General features: G+C 37.4%; 2 protein-coding genes across 5 annotated transcripts in view; one reads left to right on the top strand and one right to left on the bottom strand.

Moving 5' to 3' along the window:
- LOC117417457 (phosphatidylinositol 4,5-bisphosphate 3-kinase catalytic subunit alpha isoform) overlaps positions 1-2809 on the bottom strand; it is a 32980-nt gene extending 30171 nt beyond the window's left edge. The window contains exon 1 of the mRNA XM_034029618.3: positions 2260-2809. The gene's annotated coding sequence lies outside the window, so the exon portion shown is untranslated. The remainder of the gene's footprint in view (positions 1-2259) is intronic.
- Positions 2810-6629: 3820 nt separating this feature from the next.
- On the top strand, positions 6630-27359 carry LOC117416710 (zinc finger matrin-type protein 3-like). Of its 4 annotated transcripts, XM_059034538.1 has the most exons (7): positions 6649-6770; positions 11769-12091; positions 12679-12810; positions 13549-13718; positions 17672-17772; positions 21687-21739; positions 22310-22438. In XM_059034538.1, the coding sequence occupies exons 1-6, from the start codon at positions 6662-6664 to the stop codon at positions 21716-21718; spliced, it is 867 nt and encodes a 288-aa protein (XP_058890521.1). In that variant the 5' UTR covers positions 6649-6661; the 3' UTR covers positions 21719-21739; positions 22310-22438. The 4 variants fall into 4 exon arrangements, with proteins under 4 accessions (XP_033883970.1, XP_058890521.1, XP_033883969.1 ...); XM_034028079.3 differs by lacking the exon at positions 21687-21739 and having other exon boundaries at positions 6630-6683; positions 22310-27359; XM_034028078.3 differs by lacking the exon at positions 21687-21739 and having other exon boundaries at positions 22310-27359.
- The last annotated feature ends 84 nt before the right edge of the window (positions 27360-27443 follow it).

The raw sequence follows: 27443 nt of genomic DNA, 5'->3' as shown, positions 1-27443 counted from the left end.
AGTGTAACCTTCACGCAATGCGTGGCTGTTTGTTATTTTGTCAGCCGTTTTTTTTTTTTTTTTGTTAAATTTAGTAGTCGCCAATTAATTTTTACCCTGTTTTTCTCCCAATCTGAAATACCCAATTGTATTTAGGCTCAGCCCACTGCTACCAACCCTGCGCTGACTCGGGAGGGCGAAGACGAGCACACACTGTCCTCCGAAGCGTGTGCCGTCAGCCGACCTCTTCTTTTCACTCTGCAGGCCCGCCACGCAGACAGCCCAGAGCTACAGCGTCGGAGGACAACGCAGCTCGGGCAGCTTACAGGCAAGCCCGCAGGCGCTGGGCCAGCCTACAGGGGTCGCTGCTGTGCGGTGAGCCGAGGACACCCTGACCAACCTAAGCCCCACCCCCCCGGGCGGCCAATTGTGCGCCGCCCCCTGGGAGCTCCCGTCCACGGTCGGCAGTGGAATAGCCTGGACTCAAACAAGCGACGTCCAGGCTATAGGGCGCATCCTGCACTCCACGCAGAGCGCCTTTATCAGATGCACCACTTGGGAGCCCCTAGCCGTCATGCATTTTGTCTCGCTCAACCCGGGTCAAAGCATGTCAACCCACAGTACGACCCAGGCACGTGGGTTCACACTATGCGAGATTGTGACCTGGGTAGCCAGAACCCAGGTACGGACCCAGGAAGAAGTGCCAGTGTGAAAGGGGCTATAGATAATGATGCAAGTGGAAAAATACAAATGTAGTAAACAAACAACAAAAATCATATCTTGGTACACATTAAAAATATTATTTTATCAAGTAATTATTGTGCTACAGTACAGTAATTCTAATTTAAATAAGAAACTGAGGTAAATGCTAGTAGACAAAAAAAAACAACTTAATAAACTTAAAAAAAGAAAAAAGCTACAGCGTTTATTATTCTACTCTAATCTCATACAATACTTCTAGGCGTCTCTTTAGATTTTATAACTTGGGCTTCCCTTCAAGGAACAGCCAGCAATATAATGTGCCACAAACAAACAAATAACTGATTCAGTGGACTTAAAATTAAGCTTAACTGGAAGCGTGCAAAAGACATCTGTCTTAATATAAAAGCATGCCACAACCTAGTTTGAAACCAAATAAAGAATGCCTGAAATATAGCTAAAGTACTTAGATTTTATCTGTGTAAACTATTGGTTTTTAGCTTTATAAATTGAATTTCTACTCTTTTCCACCAGCATATTCTATTCGTCATGTTTTAAGACAGAAACTGAACCGCTCCAACATTGCCACAACAGATTAACCCAAAGCCCTAGTGTAAAAAACATGTTTTACCCTTGGATGGTTGTGTTGGGATTAATGTATTTTCCTTCCCTTTATTCAGACCACCCTCTGATGCCATTAGTTTGTCATTAAAATGCAATCTTCAAAGAAATACAATAATACTTTTGTTGTTGAATATTAGTTTAAGTATTTCTTAATTCAGCTGTAGTGTTTAATAGTTGGATTCAATGAAAATACAGTAATGCTTCATAAACGACTGTGGCTTTATGAACCGCATTTAACCAACGTTCTTCCAACAATTAAGAGTGTAGGTTTCAAATAATCGAATATGACATATTTACCTTTGCCTTGTCAACAATATTAATGAACCTACATTAGTCCATAATTCTCGTGTTCTGCCTTCAACAGGACTTTGAGATTGACATATTTTTTTAATGCATTACTTACCACATGTAAAGCGATCACTTCTTCAGTCGGAGCTCTGAATAGAGTTTATATTTTCAACTCTGTATCGAATTTAACATAAACTTAAGCCCAATTTAACAAAAAAAAAAAACTAAAGAAAAAAGTCAACCCAATGAACAGTTAAAACATGGTTGAAAAGAATTCATCTTAATTGCCGTTCTGTTTTTCACAATGGAACACTGTACAGGACACCAAAAATAACTCAAATAACCTAATGAATAATAAAAAAAAACAAAAAAACGGAACTATAAACACGGATACTGGCTATGTGTATACGTGTATTACTTTAAACTTTTGACTTAACAGCAACCATAGTAAAAGGAACACATGTATTTATTCAGTCAACATGACAGAGCGTTGTTATTGGTAGTCTTAACTTTTAGGGATTTTGTTCCACGTTTCCAGATGCGTTGTGCTCTTTCCCTAATCAACTAGACTTATTTTTGTTTTTAAATGTAACGTACAATAATTAAGCACATTTAAATTCACAATGTCTATTTTCTTAACTGGAATTTACGCCCACTGAGATTACTCACCCTCTCTTTCCTAGTGTTGCTCCCACCTCTCCCCGTACCCGGCCTTTCCCAGTAACTCCAATCCGAGGCTCAGGCCTGCCCCCGGTCTGACAGCCGCAGTTTCTCCATAGCAACCGCAGGTCTCTTTCTCCTTGTTTTTCTTGTATGGAAATGTGGTAATATCAATTGGTTTGGTTTACCGTCCCATTATGGTTATTTAGACAAAAAAACATAAAAAAAAAAAAATTCTATATGCGTACCGATGTTACCTAAACATCCCCTGAATATAATCATTAACACCCCAACAAAAAATATTGCCCCTCACCGGGAAGAATTTTTTTTTTCTTAATTTCCACCCCTAAAAACCTACTGTCGCGCGAGCTTCTACTGAAATCATTTCTATCAATCACTTTGTGCCACCTCCCAAGCTCCACAAACTACGAAGGGTTGTACCATTTTTTGTTGGAGCACTCCACAGAATCCTCGTTTGAACCGATACCTTTTCTTAATTTTACGATTAAATTAAACTCAAATGCAAACCTGGTTCAATTAAAGCACTTATAACACACACGTATGCACAAAGTGACACAACATCTGAGATAATCTCAAATGATTGTGTTGTACTGGTTTCTAAGACGTGGTATGATCCATATAACATAAAGGGGTGTGGGAATGTGTCAGTTGTTTTGCCTTTTTTTTTGGGTGGGGTGGGTGGTCACAGTAAGTGTCTCATAGTTGTAAACAACTCATAACAGCACATTATGGAAAGAAAAACTAAACACTGGAACACGATATTGTTTTGAAACATATCACTACAGCATTTTTTCTACATGTCCCCTGGTCGTGAATGAAGTGAGGAGTTATAGGGTGAGCAGCTGGACCATAAAACAGCACGCAAGGGGCGGAGCAACAATGACATTTTAAGAATTCCATGTGTCGTAACCAATTCTGTATCCCCTCAGAATTCTGTGTCCCCTGGCACAATGTGCGTGGATAAAACGGGTCAAAAAACGCATTATTTTGTACGCATTTCAACTATTTACTACACGCTCTCATTTGACTCTAGTACGTGCTGTAATTGTAATTATACACGTACTAATTTGGCCAATCAGATTACTGAAAATGAAATGAGACCTAATGAATATAAAGGAAATAGTATGTGTAATAAATTACCCAATTAAAAGTCGCCTTACGTCTGCCATTGCTACCCAATATTTGGACTTGGCATTGGGTAAAGTCTAGTGAAAGATCAGGATAGACCAGGTGAGACGCTGATTTTGGTACCCCACGGAATTCAGTATCCCCTGTAATTTCACGCCTGCGCAGATGCGTTTTTTTTTCTTTTTTTCGAAAGACGGCTGAATTGGAAAGTCAAGTATATCTATGTTTACGCGACAAACTATTTTCTCCCAATAAAACCGTGATGTACACAGGCTTGTTGTTTGACTTAGTTTGAGGCACGAAAGCGTCACATTATATTTATTTTTAGCGATTTTATATATTGTTTTTGACGTGGAATTCTGTATCGGAAATGTAAACTAATCAATGAGGCATCGCTGCCCAGAAAGACTTCGATAATATTTAATGAGCAATGAATAGAAGTCAGACCAAGTAAAACATAACACAAATACTGAGCAGCATGTCTTTTTAAAATGTATTTTACTCTTCTGTTTGGTTAAAGTTCTCTTTATTCCTCAGTGCAGACTGCAAATAAATATTTGGCTGCGTTCACATTACTCCTAAAAAGTCTGCGTTGCACTGCAGTCGGGAGTCATGTGTTTTGTACAGACTGTCCTGTGAGGTAGGTGTTCAGTTGTATTAAACAATGTGGTCCCCCAATATTTTACATGGGTGGGGGTACCATTTTTTGCCCCACAACCCACCGCCCCCCTTCATTTATCAGTAGTCTAACATAAAATAAAAAGGTCAATTTATTTTATATATTAGAGCTAAAACGTTTCTTGCTCTTATGTTCTTAGCCCTTTTTTTTGCCAGTTTAGACCGTTTTTTTTTCGTTGAAATGAATAGGTAGAAACTTTGAACTTAAAATGTAAACAAATCAAGTGCAGCGACAACATATTTGTTCAGTAATCGTCAAAATAATTGTGCTTCTTATTTGCGCCACGTCTGCCAACTTGTTTTTATCATCAGAGCATGCGCAGTATACAATTTATGTAACTGGAATGGCGCACAGGGGCGCTAGGACCAGAAATACGCGTTACGGTTTTCTGTGGAAGTGTCGAATAAAAAATGTTGCTGCGAGTAAAAAATAAAACCACCTTTAGCAACCGCGAGTAAAAAGTTATTAAAAGTCGACTTAAACCGTTTGTCGGTGTCGCATATATTTTCTTATTCGCATGAATTTTACCGAGCTTAAAAGTTGGATGGCAAAACTTAGGCCTAGATGCGACGGTCGCATAGAGCTGTGTGTTCCAGCCTTAATTGTTGATGTGTATTTCATGTCTGAAATTAAAAAGATGTTATCCCGAAAGTGATTGGCTACTCTTGTAATTACGCTGCATGATTGTAAAATGACCAGCCCCTACGTAGAAAATGCATAGTTAATTTACATTTATTTAAATATTTTTGTATTGTGATTGATCCAAATCAATATGTGTACTAGGTATGTGTTTTTGACCTGGATGGCCTTTCATAAGCCAACAACTGCTGCGCATGCACATATGGATACATAAAATAGTACGTGTTTTACATACATACATACATAATATAGAAGGAGACACCAGAGACCATTGCTGTTATGTCCATGTTGAGTATACTCAAACAGCCAAGTCACAATATTTTTATATTCTAAGCCTGTATTATTTCTTATCCCCTAAGAATTGAGACAGTGAAGGTCTCAGAAGCATGCAATTCACACAGTATCTTTTGTTTTACCGCAGAAACACATGCGGATACATGTATTTACAAAATTATAACGGGGCAGACAGGAAACGGGATCAGAGTGCTGTCTATCTCAGAAAGCCAGTCTCACACTATTTTGGTAACATGATAATGAGTTATAGACGCTGTTTATATACCAGTAACACATATACACTATTGAAAATGTGGCTTTCCAGGGTTTTTCTATGTTCTCTTGTAGAGAATACTTTACATGGCCACCAAAATAATAGTTATGATGATAATTTTTCAAAACTTGATTCAACAAGAGGTAATGTAAATTACTACAACTTTTTTTTAAAACTGAAAGTAATTTGTGAAGTAGTATGTAGAATAATTGTATTATGTCTTACGGTACTGAATTACAGTTGAGCCTTGTAGAGCGAATAAAGTCATTCAGGCATTAACTGAGATACCTGAAAAAAGGTCCCCTGAACTCCCAGATGTCAACAGTAGTTGGCAAATAAGAGCAGGTGTGCTTTGTTTGGAACTGTAAATGTGCCCCTTAGTAACATAAAGGTTGGTTTTTATAAAGTATATCACACTGATTTTTTTTTTTTTTTTAACTCGGTATGGCTCAGTTAATTTAGATAACAGCTATCCAATTTAGTATTCTATATATTTTTTTGTGAGTATCACAATATCCATGCATTTGTTAGTATAAAACATTCAAAAGTAATGTGATCATGAACAGGCATGAAATTGTTAATTACAATTTTTTAATAGAAAAATGAATTTGTAATTGTTTTTGATGAAATAGATCTACCTCACTTCTCAATGCTCAATGAAGGTTCATGGCTATGACTGCCTAGGCCACACAGAAAGTACAGTTAACATATTTCTGTTTTATTCATTGTTTTGTTGTTCCATTCACAGGTGCCATAATATTATCATAATACCCATGCATTTATTGGCATAAAACGTTCAAAAAGGATTGTGATCATGAACAGGCATGCAATTGTTTATAATGTTAATAAAAAATGAATTTGAAATTTAACAGACATGCAATTTTGTAGTATGAAAGAGTAAAGAAAAATGAACATGAATAAAACAGAAATATGTTAACTGTACTTTTTTGTGTGGCCTAGGCAGTCATAGTTATAAATAGTGGATACATAATATAAATGTAGACCACGTCAGCAGCATTAAACATAAACTAATACAACTATAAAAAATGCAAACTGTCAACCATCAGATAGCAGCTATAGCACCAAGCATACCAGCATCCAAACACACTGCTAAAACAGAATAGAATTATCCTCCTTTATTATGGGAAACGGACTGTTCCATGTTTAAGAGGGGAGTAAAAATGAAAATGTCTTGTTTTGGTTGCAAATAATCACATAAAGTGTTACATTTCATTTTGTTTTTATAATAATAATGTTAGGTGGGCATACAAATATAATATCAATGCGGAAAGTTTGATATATTTTACTTTTGATGTATGTTTCAACCCCCCCTCCCCCCTCCCCTTTTGCTGTCAGTGTAAGATTCCAATGTCTAGCTGTTGAAGGATGCGGCGAAGATGGCGATGAATGTGAATAGAGGTGCTTATTTCCAAAATAATTACATAAATTATACCTCTCAGCCTCTTAACTATAGGAATAACAATCACTTTGTTCACAGGTTAACAGGTAAGTTAAAAATGTAGGATGCTGTAATAATTGCAATAAGTCTATCTACGATTGATGCACTCTGCTATAACATTTTTTTAACTACTGCAGATTGTGACGATCAGTGTTATTATAACGTGCATTCTGGTGAACGGTAGTGTAGTTAACAGTATGTTTCTACATTTGAGAATGTGCAGAGGGTGATTTTGAAATTGAAATGAATCATTTCAGAGAAATACTGTATAATTGTTTGCTGGCGTTGCCTAGACGACCTTCATCATACGGTCGATTTTGGGTGGGCTGTACTGATTTACCGTTTTGATACAAAATATAAATGTACTGTCCTGTAAATCAAGACAGGTGTCTGTGTGCTTGGCGACCCTGCTTCCGTGTTGCAGCAATTTACAAATGTATAGATGTCCACTTCGCAGAGATGTCAAGACGTATGTTGTGTAGGACGTGTGTTAAATCTATGTATGATGACGTGCTATCCTGACAGTTATGTGGGTGAAGCGTTTAGTTTAAATGTGATAAAATAATATGATTAAAGTTGACACTAATGTTATAATAACTTGTAATATTAATAATGATAATGATAAGAAGAATTACCGGTAAACCAAACTTAATGACCAAGTGTCCTATAAATAATGTATACATCAATATTCGGCAACTACACCCATGCATTTGTTATATGCAGTATTTAAATACAACACTGCCTGTAATTATGTTCAGAAGTTCAAGTGCTGGGCAGAACAGAACAATCGGGCTTTTGTGCAGATTAGTAGTATCTAATTGAATTAATCACAGATGAATCCTTTTTGGGAAACTAAGATTTAAAAAACTCAATAGTTAGCATTTTGAGTACTTAACTAATGGCTTGACACACGCATACAAAATGCATGTAACATCCCTGGCCTGTAGGATAGAAAAGATGCATCTTCCTGTTGCAAGTAAGCAGATTTACAGTACACCCCCAAAATCCCAAATAAAAAGGTGGAACTCATTAAGCAATGCTCAGGTATCCCTCCAGAACAACCTGCATTCTTTGCAGATGCTAAAATAAGATAACCACTGGTAAAATGTACAATTAAGAGGGCACCTAGACTTCAAAAGGTGCTAACTGCAATGTTCAGAAGCAGATAGAATAGCAATTCTGAGCTGGTAATAAGCCTGAGTATTACATTACTGCAAGAGGAAATTGCATTATTTTCTGCACCAAACCAAATGGGATTGCTGGATTTATCCCTGTTGCCATTTCTCCAGGTTACTAACAGCTGTATAACACTTGGATGACAGCCAATGGTAATATTGTAGTAGCATGTGTGTACAGTAGCACAGGCAGAGTTGGTTTTAATTGCTCGTACACTTATCTCTGGTATTGGTCCTGCAGTATGCAGTATCATGCATTGCTTTTTTTTTCCTGAGTTAGGTTATGTGATTGTAGTTACAGAGTTCGATTTCCTCATTATTCAGCATTAATCATGTGCCTGACAAACTGCATGAATAATAAGATGCTTTCAGTTTCAGTTTAGGAACCGAGTAACTGTGAAAAATGTATCTTTAAGCACCAAATACATATAAAGCCACATTTTATTTTATTAAGATGTTTATTGGTTTTACACATTAATACTTAACTAGTATGCATCTTATCTAATCAGCCACATCCAGCCTATTGCTATTCAGCATCCATGCTATATGCTGCCACTGGGTACAGTTAACTCCTCTGTCTTTTCCCCCTGAGACGAGTACTGCAATCTGTGCTGTCACAATGCCTGTGTGGAATTTCAATCTTGAACTGTGACATGCTTTTGGTTGGCTCACAACTCTGTCCAGCACTGCATGTTACTGTAGCTCCCTTGTTCCTGCAACTTGTTCAAAATGTGGCAGCACTCTATCGAAAATACTCCAGTCTTAAAACCTTTGCATTGGTTGCCAGGCGATTTTAGAATTGATTTTGATCTTAACTAACTGTCTATCCTTGAACCTCCTTACTGTACCTCATACTGCTCACTCCCTATGCTCCCTATGCCCCTGCTGGTACTTTGAGATCTCAGGATGCTGGTCTCCTCATAGTCCCTAGGTTCCAACAGAAGTCAACAGGTTTCAGGGTTTTTTAGTATGCTCCTTTGGAATTCTACCTCAGAGTGTTAGAGATGCAGATTTTGTGAATGAGGTTAAATCTCATTTTAAGCACTGATTTTTTTCCAAGTCAGTCCAGAATACCTTTTGATTAAAATAGCTTTCCTGGCATGGATAGTACCAGTACTGTTGACTGTTGACAGCATATTATTGCTTCGCATTATACCCAACAAATAAGGACCACGGCCAGACAAATCTCTAGAGAGCCTGTGATGCGACCGAAACCTTGACATAGCTTTATGTAGGTCTTTGTAGGACTTATTTTTGGAACTATTATCCAATGACCAAATGATTGGTTGCAATAACCATTTTATACAGGTACTATAATGCCATGTAAAAATGAAATGGGTATGCTATTTCACATTACAATGAGCTTGTGGAATAAACTAAATCAAGACAGGAAATTGCTGAGTAGTTTGTCTTGAAAATATGAATAAAATGGCTGCTCTGTGTCTATCCTCTTGTAACCCAGATCAGTTCTGTAAATTGGATTTCATTCCGCATTGAACTATATGTGTATAAAACTCTTATTTTAGGAAACTGTAATAACAGTGTACATTATAATGTGCACAGGCTCCCAGGGGGCTATAGTCCCTGGCTTTTTATTCAGTCGTTGATTTAATTTGGATTAGCCATCTAAGATAACATTGTCTGTACCAGCAAGTACATGTCTAGCAGGTACTATGACAAATAAAGACTAAGTTGCATTTAGAGCTTCTTAGACCTTCAAATTATTTTGTCTCCGAAGCATTAATGGAGCTTGTTTTATCCATTTTGCATTTCTCAGGTTGTTAAAAACATGAATACTTTGCCATAATCGTAAACTATAAGCTGAGTTGTTATTGAAATGCAAAAATACAAGCAAATTAAGTGTCTTTTAGAATTTATATGCTTTGACAAAGTAACCGTGTACAACACAGTGCTGACTGTGGTGTTTTTGTTTGCGTGTTTTTTCAAAGTGCTAAATAGCACTCTTAGTACTAGCCATTGTTATGTAGCCCATATACCTGTACATCCTTTTTTGGGAATTTTGGTTATGCACACACTTCAGACCTGTCCTTTTGTAGATAATGGAAATTCTTCATTACTCTCTCAGTATGCTGGGACATATTTCCTATATTAATCAGAGAATCTTAAACTGAAAGGCAACATTCAGTCATAATTAGACTTAATTGCACATGCTGTAGAGCATGTAGATCACTGCTGGGCAATAGCAAGGGGCTGTCAACCCCTTAATACTTCTGTATGTTATTTGTATCCACTTTGTTATGTACACTTCAGCGATGCCGTTTTAGGCCAAACATCTTTTTTGTCAAAGTTGGTTGAATTATCAAGACCATTTCTCAAGCAGCATTTGCAGAATCACACAAGACATATAACTCCTTATTTTTGACTGTTCTATTAGTAACACTGGCGGCTCTCTAGCGGCTTGATTACAGGACCTTCCTCAAAAGCAGGGTGAAATTCAGATGGGTCTTTACCTGTACAGAGGTTCATTTCTGTCTCAATGTGATTGGTGTGTTATTGCAGGATTATAAAATTAGTCTGCTGTATGATGGAAGAGCTATTTATGGAAAGTGAGGTAGGACTAACTGATCTGATCGTTTGCATGACTGTTACATTTCATGAAGCCACAATGCATTTGCTTGTTTGTGGCTGTTGTTTTGTAGAACTAAAGCCAGCAGAATATGTATTATCTCAAAACGAAGAATATCTCCAAAGAAGAAAAAGAAGAAAAAAAAAACTTGTTAAGGTTAAAATTAATTAACCACATAACGTTTTTTGCGGAGTTAACATGCCACTGTAATTTTTTCAGATGTATAGTTTGTATGCTCCTGATGTCCATCTTCCCATGGCTTTGATTAGATGTGGAGGAATGTTTCGTCAAGCAGCAGACGTAGCTGCGCCGATTCTGAAGGAACGTCCAGAAAAACTGTCATGTGAAAATCCAGTGCGGAGCAGAGACAGACATACGGGTTTGATAAACCAATTCCTTGAGGCAATCGTTCCTTCCAGGGTGCGGAAGAGGGGTTTGTCTGGAGCGACATTCGGGCGCATTGATAGGTAGCTGAATAGAGCAGAAAAGGGACAAATAATATGATTAGTTTTAAGTAAATAAACATATACTCCCTTTCTTTCCCGATCGGTTTTTGAATGTTTAAAAAATAGACATGACCTGAGATTGGAGTTTAAGATCGCTGATGCAGAGGTCCGTAGATGGATTGAAGGACTGATTCCGGGAGGTAATCTCGCTGCACCGAAGGAACCTGCAGACTCCAGGATTTCCTTAGTGATGGGCAGCTTGGTAGGTGAAGGATTGGGAGCGGATTTTTGAATGTGGTATTGTAAGCCATATTGTGGAGAGAGTCAGTTTGTGTTGGGTAAAACCAACCAAATCATGAGTTCAGATGATTTGTATCTGTGGTTTCGTACTGTACATGCAGTGCTTTGCTGGAGAATAAAGTGTGGATGGTGAACTTTACCCAATCTGGGGATGGCTGCATACTGTCCATACATACAGGTGTCTCGACAGATCCTAATACATTCAGTCATTAACAATATTAATCATCTCTATCTTTTCCCTCTGCCCATCACCAACTGTTTGCGGCCACATTTATTTCATTTTATTTTCTTGGAGATGCCTGCCAACATGACTTTCTTTACATCGTGCACCCATCATCATGCCTCTCGAATGCAAAACAATTGTGCAGCTCCCTCAGCTTTACAGAGCTGCGTGGATCACATCACATCACATGATCAACCTAATTTGCATCTCTAACTCAAGGTGATACCAAATCCAATTAGATCCTAATAAGGTGGCCAGACAGTGCTGGTATTTCTATGGGATATAAGAAGGTACTTTTCTGTCTTTTCTTTCAGGTCCTGATCCCAAAGTGAAACCTCTACCGAATATGTGCCAGCAACAACCTTTTCGACCCATGGCTCCTTCCCTCCCTGACCCTCTCCGATTCCCCCTGTCTACCTCACTGTCCCCAGGGCCACTTTCCCTGCAGCCGGTCCAGAGACCCCCTCTCCCTCTGCCACAACCCCCCTGCCCCAAATCCTTGCCACCCCCCCAGGAGGAGGAGACACAGACTGTGGGGGACCAGGACTCTGCCTTGGAGGACCTCTGTAGGCCCCTGTACTGCAAGCTGTGCAACGTCACCCTGAACTCTGCACAGCAAGCACAAGCTCATTACCAGGTACTGCAAGGAAAGAGCAAGGAACGCATTAAATAATAAGTCGAGAGATAATAATGAGACTGAAAGGGGTATTTCCAAAAACTTTCAACAGTGATATTGATTTTATATATATATATATATATATATATATATATATATATATATATATATATTACTATTATTATTATATCACTATTGTATTTTTTATTGGTTAATGTTCACCATATTTTTTATTTATAGTTTTCTCAGTTGTATGCAGTGTATGAGGGGATTTCTTCAAAGAGAATAAATTGAACATTCATCACACGCTGAGGCAGTGGTTGAACAAACTAGTTAGTAGCTTAGAGCTGGACTGCATTGAAGTCATAACGTGATTAAGCCGTGCAGTCAACCCAGTTATGAATTCCACAACTGTCAGGCATGATCTACCCATACCTCTCACATTATTTTTTCAGCTTCTATCCACAAGGCTTTCGAAAAAATATATTGTATAGCCTATCATGTTTTAAGAGCCCTGATTGAAAACTGTAGGAAACAAGGAAGCAAACTAGCAGTCGAACCAAAGTCCAGACCTGCCTGACCCACTGTGCTCTGTGTTGTATTTTTAGGGTAAAAATCATAATAAGAAGCTCCGGAATTTCTATGCTGGCAGTCAGCAGCCGCCCCCTCTCAGAGTTCCAGAGGTGGTGGAGTCCCCTGTCCAGCAGCCCCCTCCCCCAGCAACAGCACCAGTGACTCAGGTAAGGGCAGCTCTCTCACTCTGTTTGCATGCTGGCACAGAAAGGATTAGTCTGTGCTGTGCTTACATTTTTGCAAAAATACGTTAATTGCGATGAGACTTTAGCATTCTTTAGCATAAGCTTTTTATAGTATAAGAAACTGGGGATATGTGGAGGATTAAGTATTAAGATGTCACAGCAACTAAAGTCTTTCAAATCAGCATTTCCAGAATTAAAGGATACATAAGGAACTTTTTATTTTATTGTGTTACATGTTGCCATGTGTTGCTAAGGTGTGTGTATTGTTTTAATTATAATTTTTTTGGTACATTTTGACCACTTTTTAAACTTTTAAATTGCATTCCCTGCCTCAAGATGGCTTCACATGTACCCGCATGGACCTCTCAGAACTACATTTCCCATCATCCTCCTGATCACTGGTAAATCCCTCTTCGTTACATATGTGCAGGGAATGCAATTTCAAAGTTTAAGAAAGTGGTCAAAATGTAAAAAAAAAACAAAACATACACACACCTTACGTAAACAGTTGTAGCAACACATGGGAACATGTAACACAATAAAATAAAAAGGTCCTTATGTACCCTTCAACTAAAAACTAAAAAAAAACTAAAGATTGTCAGTACAAGTAAAATGTGACATGTGATTATGTTAAGAAAATTAGTTTTAAAATCTTAGTTATCACACTTTAAAGATGTTGAATTGCTGGTACTTGCTTTCACATTGCCCCCTTTCTTTCAGTCAGGTTCCTTTAAGACAGGTAGCCGGGTGATTCTGGCTACAGAGAATGATTACTGTAAGCTGTGCGATGCCTCGTTCAGCTCGCCTGCTGTGGCTCAGGCTCATTACCAGGGGAAAAACCACGCCAAGCGTCTGCGGCTGGCTGAGGCCCAGCAGAGAAACACTTTCATGTAAGTGCCAACCTCCTCCAGACTACCGTGGAACGTGTTTAACGCTTAGGTGGTCACTAAAGACCAAACCCTACTAAACGTTGATTTGTTTTTTCTATGGTTATACTGTGCATTTACCATAGCTGGCCATGTTTTTGAATATGCTTTACCATAACTCTCTAGGCTTTACAGTGCTTACCAATGTTTGACCATGCTTTCACTATGCTTTATTACACTTTGCTACACTTTTTTTTAAGGGAACATACAGTACATAAGTAAACACGATGATTTTCAAGCAGCTGTATAGTCTGAATATGGAGGAAAGCAATAATGCTATAAAGACATGGTCTGTGTGTGTACAAAACATTTTTTTTCAGACTGTAGCAGCTGTCCACATCACGTCATCTTGATCAATGAGTCACATGCTTAGTCCGTGACAAAACGTTTCTGAAAGTAGAAGCCAGGTCTGCTTTGGAAAGACAAGTCTGCTTTCTGGAAACAAGAGACCATATTTTTAAAGTTTTCTCCATTCTTTTTTAAAAGGCGAAAAAAATCATGTTAATGTTACAGAATGAATGACAAAGCACTCTGAGTGTGCTTGAGAGGACTTGAAATATGGTACTTAATTGTTTGGTTGGAGTTTTGTAAAATTAACAGGTGTTTTACCTCTTTCAAAAAACAGGAATTAAAGACTGTAGTAAACCCTTTAAAAATATCACCCACAGTGTCCTATTTATAAAATATTTTTTGAATAATAAACACTCATAAATTAAACTGCTCTTTGAAAACTGAGAATACACTTCTAACCTTCTCTAAAACAGTAGAATGAACAGGAAATGAATCAAAATGGGCTGTAAAAAAGACCTTCACAAAATAGTCCTTACATATTTTTGAGTAGGGCCCAAGATAACACCCAGCACACACAAGTACATTTCTTTTCAAACTTTACTGGTGACTTGGGGAGAGGCCTATAACAATGACCCAAATGAACAGTCTGTGATTAGGAGGCTTGGTAACATTTGTTTAGCACATTTCTGTTATTAAAATTATTTTGAAAAGGTAAATTACATGTTTGACCAAATTACTTAAACGCAACAAGAGGGCAAAACAGAATATTATTTTGCTGGTTCTTTTTTGATAAGGCTTACTTTAAGACAGTTTAAACCATTCCATGTTTCTGCATGAGATTATTTAGACACACAATGCATATTTTTTACAGTCCAATTGAAGTGTGTCTTTCAATGTGCTCCCTGTATTTCCAGGTTTACGCTTTGATACCTTATTCAGGATGAACAATCACAGCAACTACTGTGCAGGGACGTAAAAGCTTCTGTTAAAAAGAAATGGAACTCAGAAAATGGTTAGATGAGTTTTGTAGAATGGGAACAAAGCAAAAATACCTCTTCATTTAGCTTTCAAACCTCTCAAACAGGGCAGCTTCTGTATTTACTTCAGAGCTACTTCAGACCTGAAACCTGTCTGCAAAAAGGTCTATAACAGTATCCATTTGTGACCCTGTATTTTACAGAAAAAAATATACATAAGTAAATATTTAATTATTAATATTTCAGGTTCAAAGTTTATTATAGGGAAAACGGAGATGGGGTCTAAAAAGGTAGGTTATGCAGTAGTTACATGTTTTAATTTAAAAAAAAGGATGTTTAAACGTGTTTAGAGAATTGTATTTGTCTTTAAAATGTAGTGTGTTTCTTAAAAATATATGTCCAAACACCACATCTGTAATACTTTGTGAGGGTGTATTTTGCAAACCAAAAAAATAAAATAAACACAGTTAAAACATCCATCACAAAACCTACAATTTCTTGCTTTTTATAGATATATATCATAGCTATAAATACCAGGTTACACAGCTACTACACTGACCTCAGGAAAATATGTGCAACACCTATAATAATCTAATAGTGGATGTCCTGTCCAACCCAGCAACAAGGGCTGAAGCACATTGATGTGTTTATAATGGGTTTGTTTTTTTTAACATTTTTTAAATAGTACTGTGTGACTTGGTTTTATTTATTTATTTAATTATTTTTTATATAGCGCAGCAGACCACAAGTGGTTTCAGAGCGCTGTACAGCGTTTTGTACCTCTTGACTCACCCCGACCTTATGTTGTAACCACAAGTTCTTAGATGCCATTAAATCTTTCTTTGACTCGAGAATGATAAGTTATTGTTTGTGAGAAGCTAAACTGGTTTCCTAATCCTCCTACCACTGGCGCATCCATTGATACATTCTGAATCAATATTTCTTTACAGAAAACAAATGTAAAGCCTTGGTTTTGGCTACAGACCTCTGCGTCCTATTAGCGACTGTGGAGCTCAACACATAGAAAATGGAGCTTTATCATCACTGTGGGTAGGAAAACGCAGAGAAATGTATCATTTCTAGACTTCAGTTAATTAATTTATATTGAGGCATCATTAAATCATCTGAAGGGCTATATATGCAGAATGAACTGGTGGTTATCAAAATTAGAAAACAGAACAGCTCACTCACAATTTTTTTGTCTTTGAGCTGTCACCCATTTACATGCTCGCTCACTCAGCTACTGACCTACATAGCTATACGTAAATGATGTGTGCCTACACAACCAAACAATTTACTTGCAGATTTGTATTTTCAGTGCATGACAGACTGCATTTTTTAAAGGAAATAAAGGAAGCACCTAATCAAAAATGTTTTTACATCCACCGCTAAGATTTCACAGACTTACGAATTTACGATTTTTTTTTACGAATTTACAGTCAAATTTACGATTTTCACTAGTTCCGTGACCGCCGTGACAGAACCATAGCCTTAGTTATGAGTAATTAAAGGTCAAGTATTCGGGTATTCGAAACTTTTATTCTTGGTATACTCGAATATCTTCCCATACGGAAAGAAGATTAATTTTCAATACTGGTATATACAAAGTTTAATCATCCACTTTACCCACCCAGGGCGCAATTTTGAAGCAGAAAGTTCTTTCTTGCTTGTTTTATGCAGTTTGAAAATGTTTTCTTCCTCTCATACTTGCCGTATTCATTCTGAGTAAAAATGTAGACGTTGATTTTGTTGTATTAGGACGGTGGTAGTTAATGGGGTCCATTTTAATGATCCGGATCTTAATACTGCAGAACTTAACTCCTCTCGGTTTTTATTGTATATATTTATAGAATTAAAACAGAGTGTTCAATAAATCACCTGAAAAGCAGGACTGGAGAGAGGAGGTATTCAGATCACTGTTCAGATTATTAAAATAGATCAATTAAAATAAAAAGTGCTGTCAATTCTTTTTTTTTTTTTAGGAATTTCTAGTCGCACACATGCACCTAAATTAACATGTATGTTTGCACAAGAATTTTTTTAGTCTCATATGCAGAAACTGTGGGAATATTTTCATCTGTGCTACTGGACGACACAGAAGGCTCTCCCCATCAGCCGAAACAAAAACTGTTGTATGCTTATATGCTAGTGCTTGTTCTGATTTGTCCCAAGATCCACCGAAAATCTGTTGCGATCCACGTATTGGCCACCACTGGTATAAGTCATTCAAGAATGCAAACTTTTTTTTTTAGATTAAAAAATTGTGAATTGCTGTGGTCTTAAGGTATTTACATTTGTTTTCAAGAAAGAACATGGTATTAAGGGTTAAAAAAGGGATAATTTGGATGTTTCACTACTTGCAGTTCATGCCCCTCTAAACATGTTGAACAGAAACTCACACGGCCTTTGCCCTTTTACGCAAAATAAAACTGCATACCAACTTATAACTGACTAACTTTCAGGTAAAATGTTTTTTCATTGGGTGGAGATGGCTACTGTTGATTTGTTTTTTGTGCTTTATTTGACTGGTCCTATTATTTATTTTCAGTTAAATCACGGAAGTGCTTAAATTAAAGATCAATGGATGAGAAACCTCAGGGATGTTTTGAGGCTAATACAAACTTATAGTCTTTTTTTTTTTCTTTTCAGAGACACATCAGAAGCAAACCAAAGGCGACCAAGGAAAGACGGGAACGAGTTTAAAATAGTGAAGACCCGCAGGAATGCGTATGTGCCTCAAAACATGCCAGGTAGAAATAATACATTGACGTTATTAAATGTGACAGAAAAGTGTATCGTTGTGCATGACCTAAATCCTTAAGTAGACCTCCATATGTTTTTTGAGTTCTTCGTCCTCGTGCCAGTGAACTTGAGCATAGTTAGTAACTAAGATGGTGTCTTCTTCCTACAGGACTGTCTGTCCTCGTAATCAATTTAAGCTAAGTAGACGTACATCATTAAATTGTGTTTCTTCTTAAAAGGTACATCAGCAGTATATGAAAAATAAACCATAAACTATTCCACCTTGCTCTTCCGAATGTATTTGGTCATTGTATAAACAGCTGCATATGCCACACTGCTAATGTCCAAAATCAGTCTTCCAGAGCACCTCTTCTGAGCCAAAAAAGTTGCATATAGCTTACACAATGCTTCATTGGGCATGCGCTGGTACATCTGAAGATACATGAGGAAGTCAACTTTTTTAGCTTAGAAGAGGTGCTCTGGAAGACTGATTTTGGACATTAGCAGTGTGGCATATGCAGCTGTTTGGGCGCATACGGATTATTATACAATGACCAAATACATTCGGAACAGCAAGGTGGGATAGTTTATGGTTTATTTTTCATGTACTGCTGATGTACCCTTTAAGTCTTGTGAGAACAGCAATTTATATAGAAGCCCTAATCAGATACAACATCAGTAGCATAAAAAAAACAGACGGAAAACCATTTCTGCCAAAAACCATGCATGTTTTTGTTTAATTCTTCAGTTACAGCCAGGAATTGAATAAGCTGAAATGACATCACATGAGCAGTTGAAGATTCCAATGCCTCTTACATCAGCATCACCCCATACTCTGCACTGCAACTATATTAATCCAGCTGGGGTTTCCACTAGGGGTGATTCATTCACCCACTTATTAAAAATATTACACGTAATACATACAGTAACATCAGGGTTATTCATTTTAGGGTGATTGTAGCAGGGTAGCGTTGTGGTCAAGGCTGGTCAGCAGCAGGAAAGCAAACCCAGTGTCAGAAGCTGCAGTTTAAGCACTGTGCACACTTTTATTAAACACACAAAACAAAGACACAAGGCCCAAAACAAAAGATTTACACAAAATAAGTCACCTCAATTCAGGCTGGGTAATGGCCTTCACTGAATTGTTTTCCTCAACAATACAGTCCATACACTCTCCAAAACTCCTCTCCCAAACAAAGGATTTTGCTCTCCTTTTATAGCATGTGACTGTGCTTAATTGATCCTCAATTAATCAGTTAAGCCCCAGCCACATTCTGCACAAGGATTTGGCAGATATGAGATTTTAACCCCCTCCCTGCCAAACTTAAATAAAAAAACATACATCCACACTAGTTACACCAGCCTGCCACAGTGATGCTATTAAGATCAGCAAATGCTTAGATCATTAAAAAAAGACCCCAATGATAGCCTTTTTTGCTATATTTATATGACTTCAATAATAGTATTATAGAACATGGGAAATATTTTTTTCTTAAAAATATTTCCCAACATAAAACCAATGTCACCTTACAATAATTGATTTTGAGTTTCAGTGTTTTAAAATAAAATATCAAAAAGAACGAAATTTCAATGTACCATTTTTAATTCAGTAATATGAGAGAATTGGTCAGGGGTCTGAATACTTTTGCAAGGCACTGTATATATATATATATATATATATATATATATATATATATATATATATATATATATATATATATATATATATATATATTAATCTGTATGTCATGTTGTAAATATATCCATATATCTAACATGTTTAATAAAAACTATATTAAAAACATATTTTCTTTTCCTAAGGGTAGTACTGAGCATCAAATAAAAATTAATTCAAATAAATTCATATATAAACACGATTATAAATAGTGCTGGAATTTCTGCAAAAGCTGATGGCATACCAAATAATAGGAATCCTGCTTTGTTTAATCCATCTGTTCCAGTGTAATTCATTCTGTTCTGTTCTGTTCTGGGGTTATAGAAAGGGGCATTGCCATCTTGCACAGTAGTACTCTTCAATGCCTGGAAAGACATAGGATGACCTGCAGCACAATATTCTGGTACAGCTGCCAAGTCACCTAAGCATGTACATTCTCTGTGCGCTTGGGGCTCTAATGACTGACAACCAAACTACAACAGGGCAGTCTTTGGAAAAATAATGATCTCTAATGCTGATCTCAGCAGACCCTCCTTCAAAATTGGTAAAACTGGCTAATGAAAATAACTGTTACATTAGCCGCAGGTAGCCCAAATGAACATTGAATGTGTTCACAGTGTACAGCAGACCCAGTTCCTTCTTTCGGTAATGCTGTTGGTATCTGTGTCTTGTTTCTGGGCCTTGAATCCTTAGACTGCCGTGGAGAGGATGTGTTTACTATTATTATTATTATTTATTTCTTAGCAGACGCTCTTATCCAGGGCGACTTACAATTGTTATAAGATATCACATTATACATTATTTCACATTATACAGATATCACATTATTTTTACATACAATTACCCATTTATACAGCTGGGTTTTTACTGGAGCAATCTAGGTAAAGTACCTTGCTCAAGGGTACAATAGCAGTGTCCTCCACTGGGGATTGAACCCACAACCCTCTGGTCAAGAGTCCAGAGCCCTAACCACTACTCCACACTGCTGCCCCACTACTCTACTACTGCTGAACATTTAGTCATTCACAAAAAATGTAAATTAAACTCAGCACGTGAATTTATTTGGAATATTTATCTGCTTTATTGTTATGTAAATACTTAATTTAGTACACTGTGTTTCTTGTTAAATATTTGAAGCAATGTTGAATTTAATGTAATTTGTGTACTGTATCACTGAGTGAGTTGGTCTTTTCTTTGAGAATTTGTCTAGGTGTAAACGTGTAGAAAAGGATACTCGACAGTCTGGCAGTAACTGGCAGTGGTTCAGTATTGTGTAGTACCTAATTGGGGTCACATTATGCTATCTGCTGTTAGCCCTGTGAGAGGGCCTGCTGTTTTCTGATGAACGTCACATGGCTGCTATAACTATCACTGGCAGCTGGAAGGGATTTTTGTTGCTAGTTTTAGTAACAGCCATAAACGCAACATTTTTGTAAACTTTTGGCAGCCAAACGTTTTGCGTCTGAGTCCTTGTGCTGCCGCAGAGCTGTGATAAAATTGAGATCAATTCCATAAATACTGAGGACGGCTTTGGCTTGTAAAACCGAGTGACAGTGCCAAGGCATTGGTGAGTGTAAACTGACCCATATTGTGAGGCGCAAGTACGTCAGCAGGTCTCACAGGTGCAATGCTCATAATTGAGACCATGTAAAGTTAATTCCACTGAGGGCCACCGATTCCAATACGGTCTTGGTGATAATAGCAGGCTGGTTTTGAACATTTCAAGAATAATGTTTAAGAACAGTTAACGCACTGGTTTCATTTTTTATTTTTTTTTGATGTTCCTGTCATTTTTTAGGATGTTTGCGATCATTGTGGTTTGTATTCATTGCATTTACTCAAATACTTTTTCTTAATATGAGTTTGTGATTTCATCTGAATTCACGATTGATCTTCAGTTCTAGTTGCCTGACACTGATACAAAGCTAGGAGCTAGATCAGCCAACTTCATCAGCCACTTTGGATTTGGCAGTACACTGCACTATATGGTGCTGGCACGTACTAATATAAAGACACATTAGGTGATCTAGCCTTACTTATGTCAATGGCAGCACCTAAAACTGATTGCAGCTCCTGAACACAAAGTCAAAGCACCATAACAAGTAGAAAAAACCCAATATTTGAGTAATTGCGATAGGATCCGTAATTGTAAACAATATTGATGCAGTGCAAGCCTGGACATTGCAATCACATTATTTGTGTCTTTTTCATTAGGGCTGATTTATTCTTCATTTCATTTGTTGTTAGTTTCAACTGGTGCCTGTACTTTAATGATGTGAAGCATAATATTTTATTCTGGGGTAAGTGAAACCTGTAGATACATTTTTGGAATCTTGCATATGTAGTTGAGATGGACATTTTAAATGAAGCTTTATATTTAAAGTAGGATAAAGATATACTTTTTAAGTTGTTTTCAACAATGTCCGTGTTTCTTTTGGATTTGAAATATCCATATTTGCTTTCTCAGCAGTGAAGGAACTAAATAGAATTTGCGCTTATGCTGAAGCCTCAAGTACAATGAGTTAGGCATTATGCACCAGATGTTTTGTTTTGAGTAGAGCGTATTGGCCTATACTTTTCAATTTGATTAAAAGCTGTCAGAGGCTAGAGATACCATATATGTTGTTAAAAAGAAAAATATGTCGGAGACAGTCATAGCAACAAAAAGGCTATTTAATAAATGGCTTGGGGGATTTGCACTCTTCAAATAGGGCAAGAAAATGTACATGTACTGTGTATTGTGTGTGTGTGTGTGTGTGTGTGTATAACCAAATGTACCCTGACTGTCTTTCTCAAGTGACTCATCCATGGTCAGGACTGTACTGCTCACTATTTCATGAAGCTGAAATCTTGTGTTGTAATTCCTGCAGGTCCCTACTATAACCCACGCCCTCGGCAGCGAATCCCGCGGGACTTGGCGATGTGTGTCACGCCCAGCGGCCAGTTCTACTGCTCCATGTGCAACTCTGGGGCCAGCGAGGAGGCGGAGTTCCGGCTGCACCTGGAGAGCAAACATCACAAGAGCAAAGTGTCCGAGCAGCGCTACCGCAGTGAGATGGAGAACCTAGGCTACACATAGAGGGGACTGCAGCTGCTCTGACGTGCACTGCTTATGTAGTCAAGGATCACTAAAAGAGTCACAGGATATAGGGGCCGAAGGGCGCCCTGTCGAGGGACATGACAAATTATTCTCTTCTAGACGACATCTGGAAGTACTTGCAGGCTCGCTGCTGTTCTCTGTAGAGTAACTGCATGGTGTTGCTGTGTGTTTTTTTTTGGTGTTTTTTTTACGCACCAGCACCACCTGCTGGTAGGCCACGAATCCTTCCAGATTTTCTTTTGCAAGCTGATGATTTGTTTTGACCCGAGTTTTAACAATATGATAGTATTTGCACCTGAGATAAAGCCTTCTATTTTAATAGACTGCTTCTCTCAAGAAAAATCAAAGCAATCTCTCTTGTCATGTCAGCTGTGAGTTTAGCTGCTTCGAGACCCTTATATAAAGCTGGTCCCCACACCACTCAATTCAGCAGATGTTTAGAAAAAAAGAAAAAGTAAATTGCACTACAGAATTTTACCCAACCAGGTACCCTGCTGTGAGGCAATACAATTAGCTGGCTTTGTATATAAGAGCAGTTAATGTATATAAGAGCAGTTAATTATTACATTTGTAGAAGACCTGTTACGTAGTAAAATATGTGTGGTGTGTCTCTAACACAATCTAAGCCAGCTATGTCCTTGCAAAGCCATACAGTTCACGCTTCTTCTTATAAAGCGAAACCACTTTCCCTTGCTTATTGATGAACCATGGTAAAGCACACGGTATATTATACTTTGTTTTAATTTCTGGCAGGAGAGGTTATTAAAAGATCATTTATTTTACATGTATCCTTTATATATATTTTATTATGAATCAAATGTTTCCTTGTAACATGCCATTTTTTAAGTTTGAAAGAAAACAAAAATGGTGTGTTTAAAACATATAACATAATTCACCCATACCATAGTGAAAACCAAAGCATTGTGAAAAGTTGTTTATCTACGTATTGGGGAATCCTACTTTATTTGGAACATGACATGTCCATTAATATTAGACCTTTTTTTTTTGTTAAAGAAAAAGACTTGACACTTTGGGGAGCTTGGTGGCACAGCAGCTCCTTCCCTGTCCTTGTGCCTTTTGTCACTGGAGGCCTGGGTTCGGATCCAGCTCAGGTAACAAGGGAAATGAGTTTGGTCGTAGTCTCCACCCAGCCCATCATAAATCCACTCCACGATTGGTAGTTTTTGTTTGAGTTAGACCCAGAAGCAAGGTGGATGCGAGGGGAAGCTCTCTTGGAGTTTGCTGGCCTGGCTGTAGCCAGTACCATCATTCATCAGTACTAAAACAAGACAAAGCTTGACACCTTCCAGTTCCTGAGGTCAGTTTGAAAGCTCTTATTCTGGAGACAGATCATTGGCCTTCAGGTTATGAAAGGTACAACAGGCAGAGCTATTTGTTAGCTTTACTTTTTTCTTGTTACGAACAAAGAGAAAGTTGGTACAGGTATATGAAACATCAATTATCTTAATACATGTATATGTTCTTTTTGTTGATTGGATTTAATTTGTATATCATTTTCTGTTTCTTGGGGACTTTTCATGAAACTGCAACACTGTTCTAAGTGTATGTAGTTTGTTCTATTTGTTATATATTACTGAAGTACGTATTACACCAGCAGGGGCAGAGTGTTGCAGGAAGGCAGGTTAATGGTAACACTGTGGTGTGCCAGGTATACTAAGATATTAGACTTGTTTCAGATAGCACTGTTGCGTTTCAAAAAGTCCAGGATTTCATTACTGAAACACGAAAATGATATATAAATTAATCCAAACAAAAAGGATTAGTTAAGATTTATCTATATTTCGTAACTTTTTACACTTATGACTCTAAAGTCTGTTTCAAAGCTCTTTTCAAAATGTCTGCTGTAGTGCACTGGGGTTTGAGATCTGGGGTGTGTCAAACAGTAACTGTGATGAGGTACCTGTGCCCCTGGGTGTATTTTTGGTTTATTTTGTATAGTTTGGGTTATGCATCACGGGGGAGTTAATGTATATTGGTATGTGAGCACTGGGATGTGGGTTTGTGTGTGTGTGGAATAGTGGGGTCAGGGAGGCAGTTAAAATCCTCCCTGTAAAAACACGTGAATGTGGCTGGAGCCAGGAATTGAATGAATGATTAAATGATTAATTAAGGCTCCAGCCACATGCGTATTAATAGAGTGATCACGGGTGAGAAAGGGGTTAGTGTGTTAGAAGTAATGTTGCTGTTAGGTATGTGGTAAAGTGATTTTCGTGTTCGGTGCTGTGCCGTTCGTCCTGTGTTTTTTACATGTGTGAGTGTTTTGTATAGTCCTTTTGTTTTGGCCCTTGGCTTGTTATTTTGTTAAATGTGTTTGTTTAGAGTTTCTGTCCGTGTTGATTTTGTTTGTGTATAATTAAACACTTTAGCACTTTACTGTACCTTTCTGTGTCCGAGTCTCCCTTCCTGGTCTAAACGCCATTGCCAGTGACGTCATGCTGCCACAATAAGACAGCAGTAACGATCCATGATGTGGTATGGAACAGAAAAGCCAGAGCACTTGATGTTTTTTTGTTTTTTTTTTTAAATGGCTCTTCCTGCAGTGATTTAGAGGACACACCCCTGATCACAAACCCCAGTGCACTAGAGCGGCCATTTTGAATAAGTAAAAAGTTGTCTGGATGTTAATAATGAAAAGAAAAATGACAGGAATGTTATTTAAACAGTTGTAGCGACACGTGGGGACGTGAAACACTATATTTGTCGGAACCCCGTTACTTACTCTTTAATGTTCCTCTATTCCTTTTCAGTTCTTTTAGCACAGACGGAAAGTTAACACTGTACAAAAGATCTGCTTCTGTTTTTAAGCACTGCATTTTTGATTGCTGTTTTTATTCCTACAGTGTTCTTACTTACGTGTTGCTGCGTTGTCTACAAGTTAGATGTTGGCAGTTTATTTTTTATTTTGTATTTATTATTTTTCTTTAAATAAGGAATTTAACATTTTTTCAAAGGGACTGTTGATATGTTTATAATTACTGTAACTGAAGCTTTCACAGCTCAAATTTCATTCAAATGCTGAGTTTCTGCATCCCACTAAAGAAAGTATGCCTTTGCTACTCCCCAAGTTCTTTATTTGTATACAAGGTGATTTATAATGTCGGATGTGCTGATGGGCTACAACCTGGGGTCAGTCCTGTGGCTGATACCTGCAGAGGGTATTGCACGAGATGCAGAATATTAGCAGTATTTGTCTTGAGAGAGGGCTCTGTCTTTGTGTCAGTGGTCAGCTAACTTTATAATCACCCTGAATATGAATATAATTTACTTGAATTTTAGGGAATATGCTGCTAAAGTTTATTTAAGCTATGCATGAATGTGGAATAGTCCAATCAGATTAAAGTTACTTTAAATGTTCATTTATATTTTCCTGCTTCAACTATGATATTAAAAGGTGTGGTTTTTTTTTCCTTTGCATTTTAAGACTAGCTACTGCACTACATTGCCTGAGTTCAGGGAATATAGGAAGTTGCAAGGGACACAGATTCAATGATGTTTGAGTCTCATGTGTGAAACTTTTTTGAAATGAGCCACTGTACTTTAAAGAGATGGTAAATAATGTTACTATTTGTTTTTGTTTTATTTCTGAAATGTTTACAGGAATCAGTTTATAATGTATTAAGTTGGGAAGTCATCCACATTTAATTTCTTTCTGTTCGCTTTTTAAGGGCACGTACATGTTTCAGTATCAGGGGGGTTTGGGGGGGTTGATGACACTGAAAAAGAGTGGACCAGAGTGTTTACTTTATCTCTCATTGGTACAGGGTTGCAGTTTTAGCAATCATGCTGTTTGTCACTTAGGAATAATAGGTTGAAAGGATTTCAGTGGCTTTAACTATTTGATATAGCGATTGTTATTCCCTCTTCAACTAAACAGCATGTGATTGCTACATTCTGGAGAATGAACTGTGGCATCAGGAGTTCTGCAGTATTTGTCCCCAGCTCTGCTGGCAGAGCTAGGATCAAAAGTACACTACCGGGATGATTACCTGGAAAATCTAAAAGGCAACTTAGGACCTGTTTAAAAAATAAATAAATAGATCAATAAATAATTAAAAGAGATTGTACCTTTTGTGAATGCTAATGCCTTATAAATCCATATAAATATCAGCACTTTATGTGTTATAATTAAAATAAAAAAAATATGTACCTATGTTTTGCTCAATCAAGACAGAGTTTGAATAAGGCATTTATAAAGACTGCAAACAGTAACAGGAACATTCTATACAGTAGCTTACAGAGGAGGGTTCTTTTGCCCTTCCAACAATGATTTTTTCTAGTATAAGATCATAAAAGTTTTTTTTTAGTTTTTTTTAAAGTATTTATTCTTTTAGCTCGTACAAGCTTCCTGTGCCTGTACTAGCTTGGGGCTTGCCATTAAAAGAGTGCATAAAGGAGGAAAGACCTCTCCATAACTTCAAACCAACATTTGAACATTTACAGTATAGGGGCCCAGTATAGAAGTAAGTGCAAAGGAAAATATTTCAGATAAGAATAAAATCATTTTAACAGTAGAAAAACAGCAAACAACTTTCTACAAACTAGTACTACTCAAATAAATAGCTCATTTTATACTGTTGAAACATTTGTCTAATTTTATAATCAAATATATTTGTATTGCCACAGTTATTTTGTGCAACTGTTTTTCAATTCATTCTGCTTTATTTTCACTCGCACGTCACTGCACCCTCATCTGCCACACTAAAACGTATTCAAGGTTCTAATTTCTAGCCAGTTACTATAGACAGAACAATCAGCATTGTGACCCTCATTGCGTTTCCTTTTTTTTTCTACCAGTAAGGGAAGAAATACAGCGTTTATAAAAAATTAAAACAAAGATTAACACGAGTAGAACTGTTTTTAATGAAAAAATAGGTACATATTTT

The sequence above is a fragment of the Acipenser ruthenus genome, chromosome 12, assembly GCF_902713425.1.
Source record: "Acipenser ruthenus chromosome 12, fAciRut3.2 maternal haplotype, whole genome shotgun sequence".
NCBI classification, from domain to species: domain Eukaryota; kingdom Metazoa; phylum Chordata; class Actinopteri; order Acipenseriformes; family Acipenseridae; genus Acipenser; species Acipenser ruthenus.
This window is presented reverse-complemented; position numbering and strand designations above follow the sequence as displayed.

Bases quoted from the DNA above. Each gene is read 5' to 3' on its own strand.
- LOC117416710 (XM_034028078.3), top strand. From the start codon at position 6,662: ATGGCGATGAATGTGAATAGAGGTGCTTATTTCCAAAATAATTACATA. The intron at 12,092-12,678 runs GTACTGCAAGGA...TTGTATTTTTAG, and splicing joins AAGCACAAGCTCATTACCAG to GGTAAAAATCATAATAAGAA. The intron at 12,811-13,548 runs GTAAGGGCAGCT...CCTTTCTTTCAG, and splicing joins CAACAGCACCAGTGACTCAG to TCAGGTTCCTTTAAGACAGG.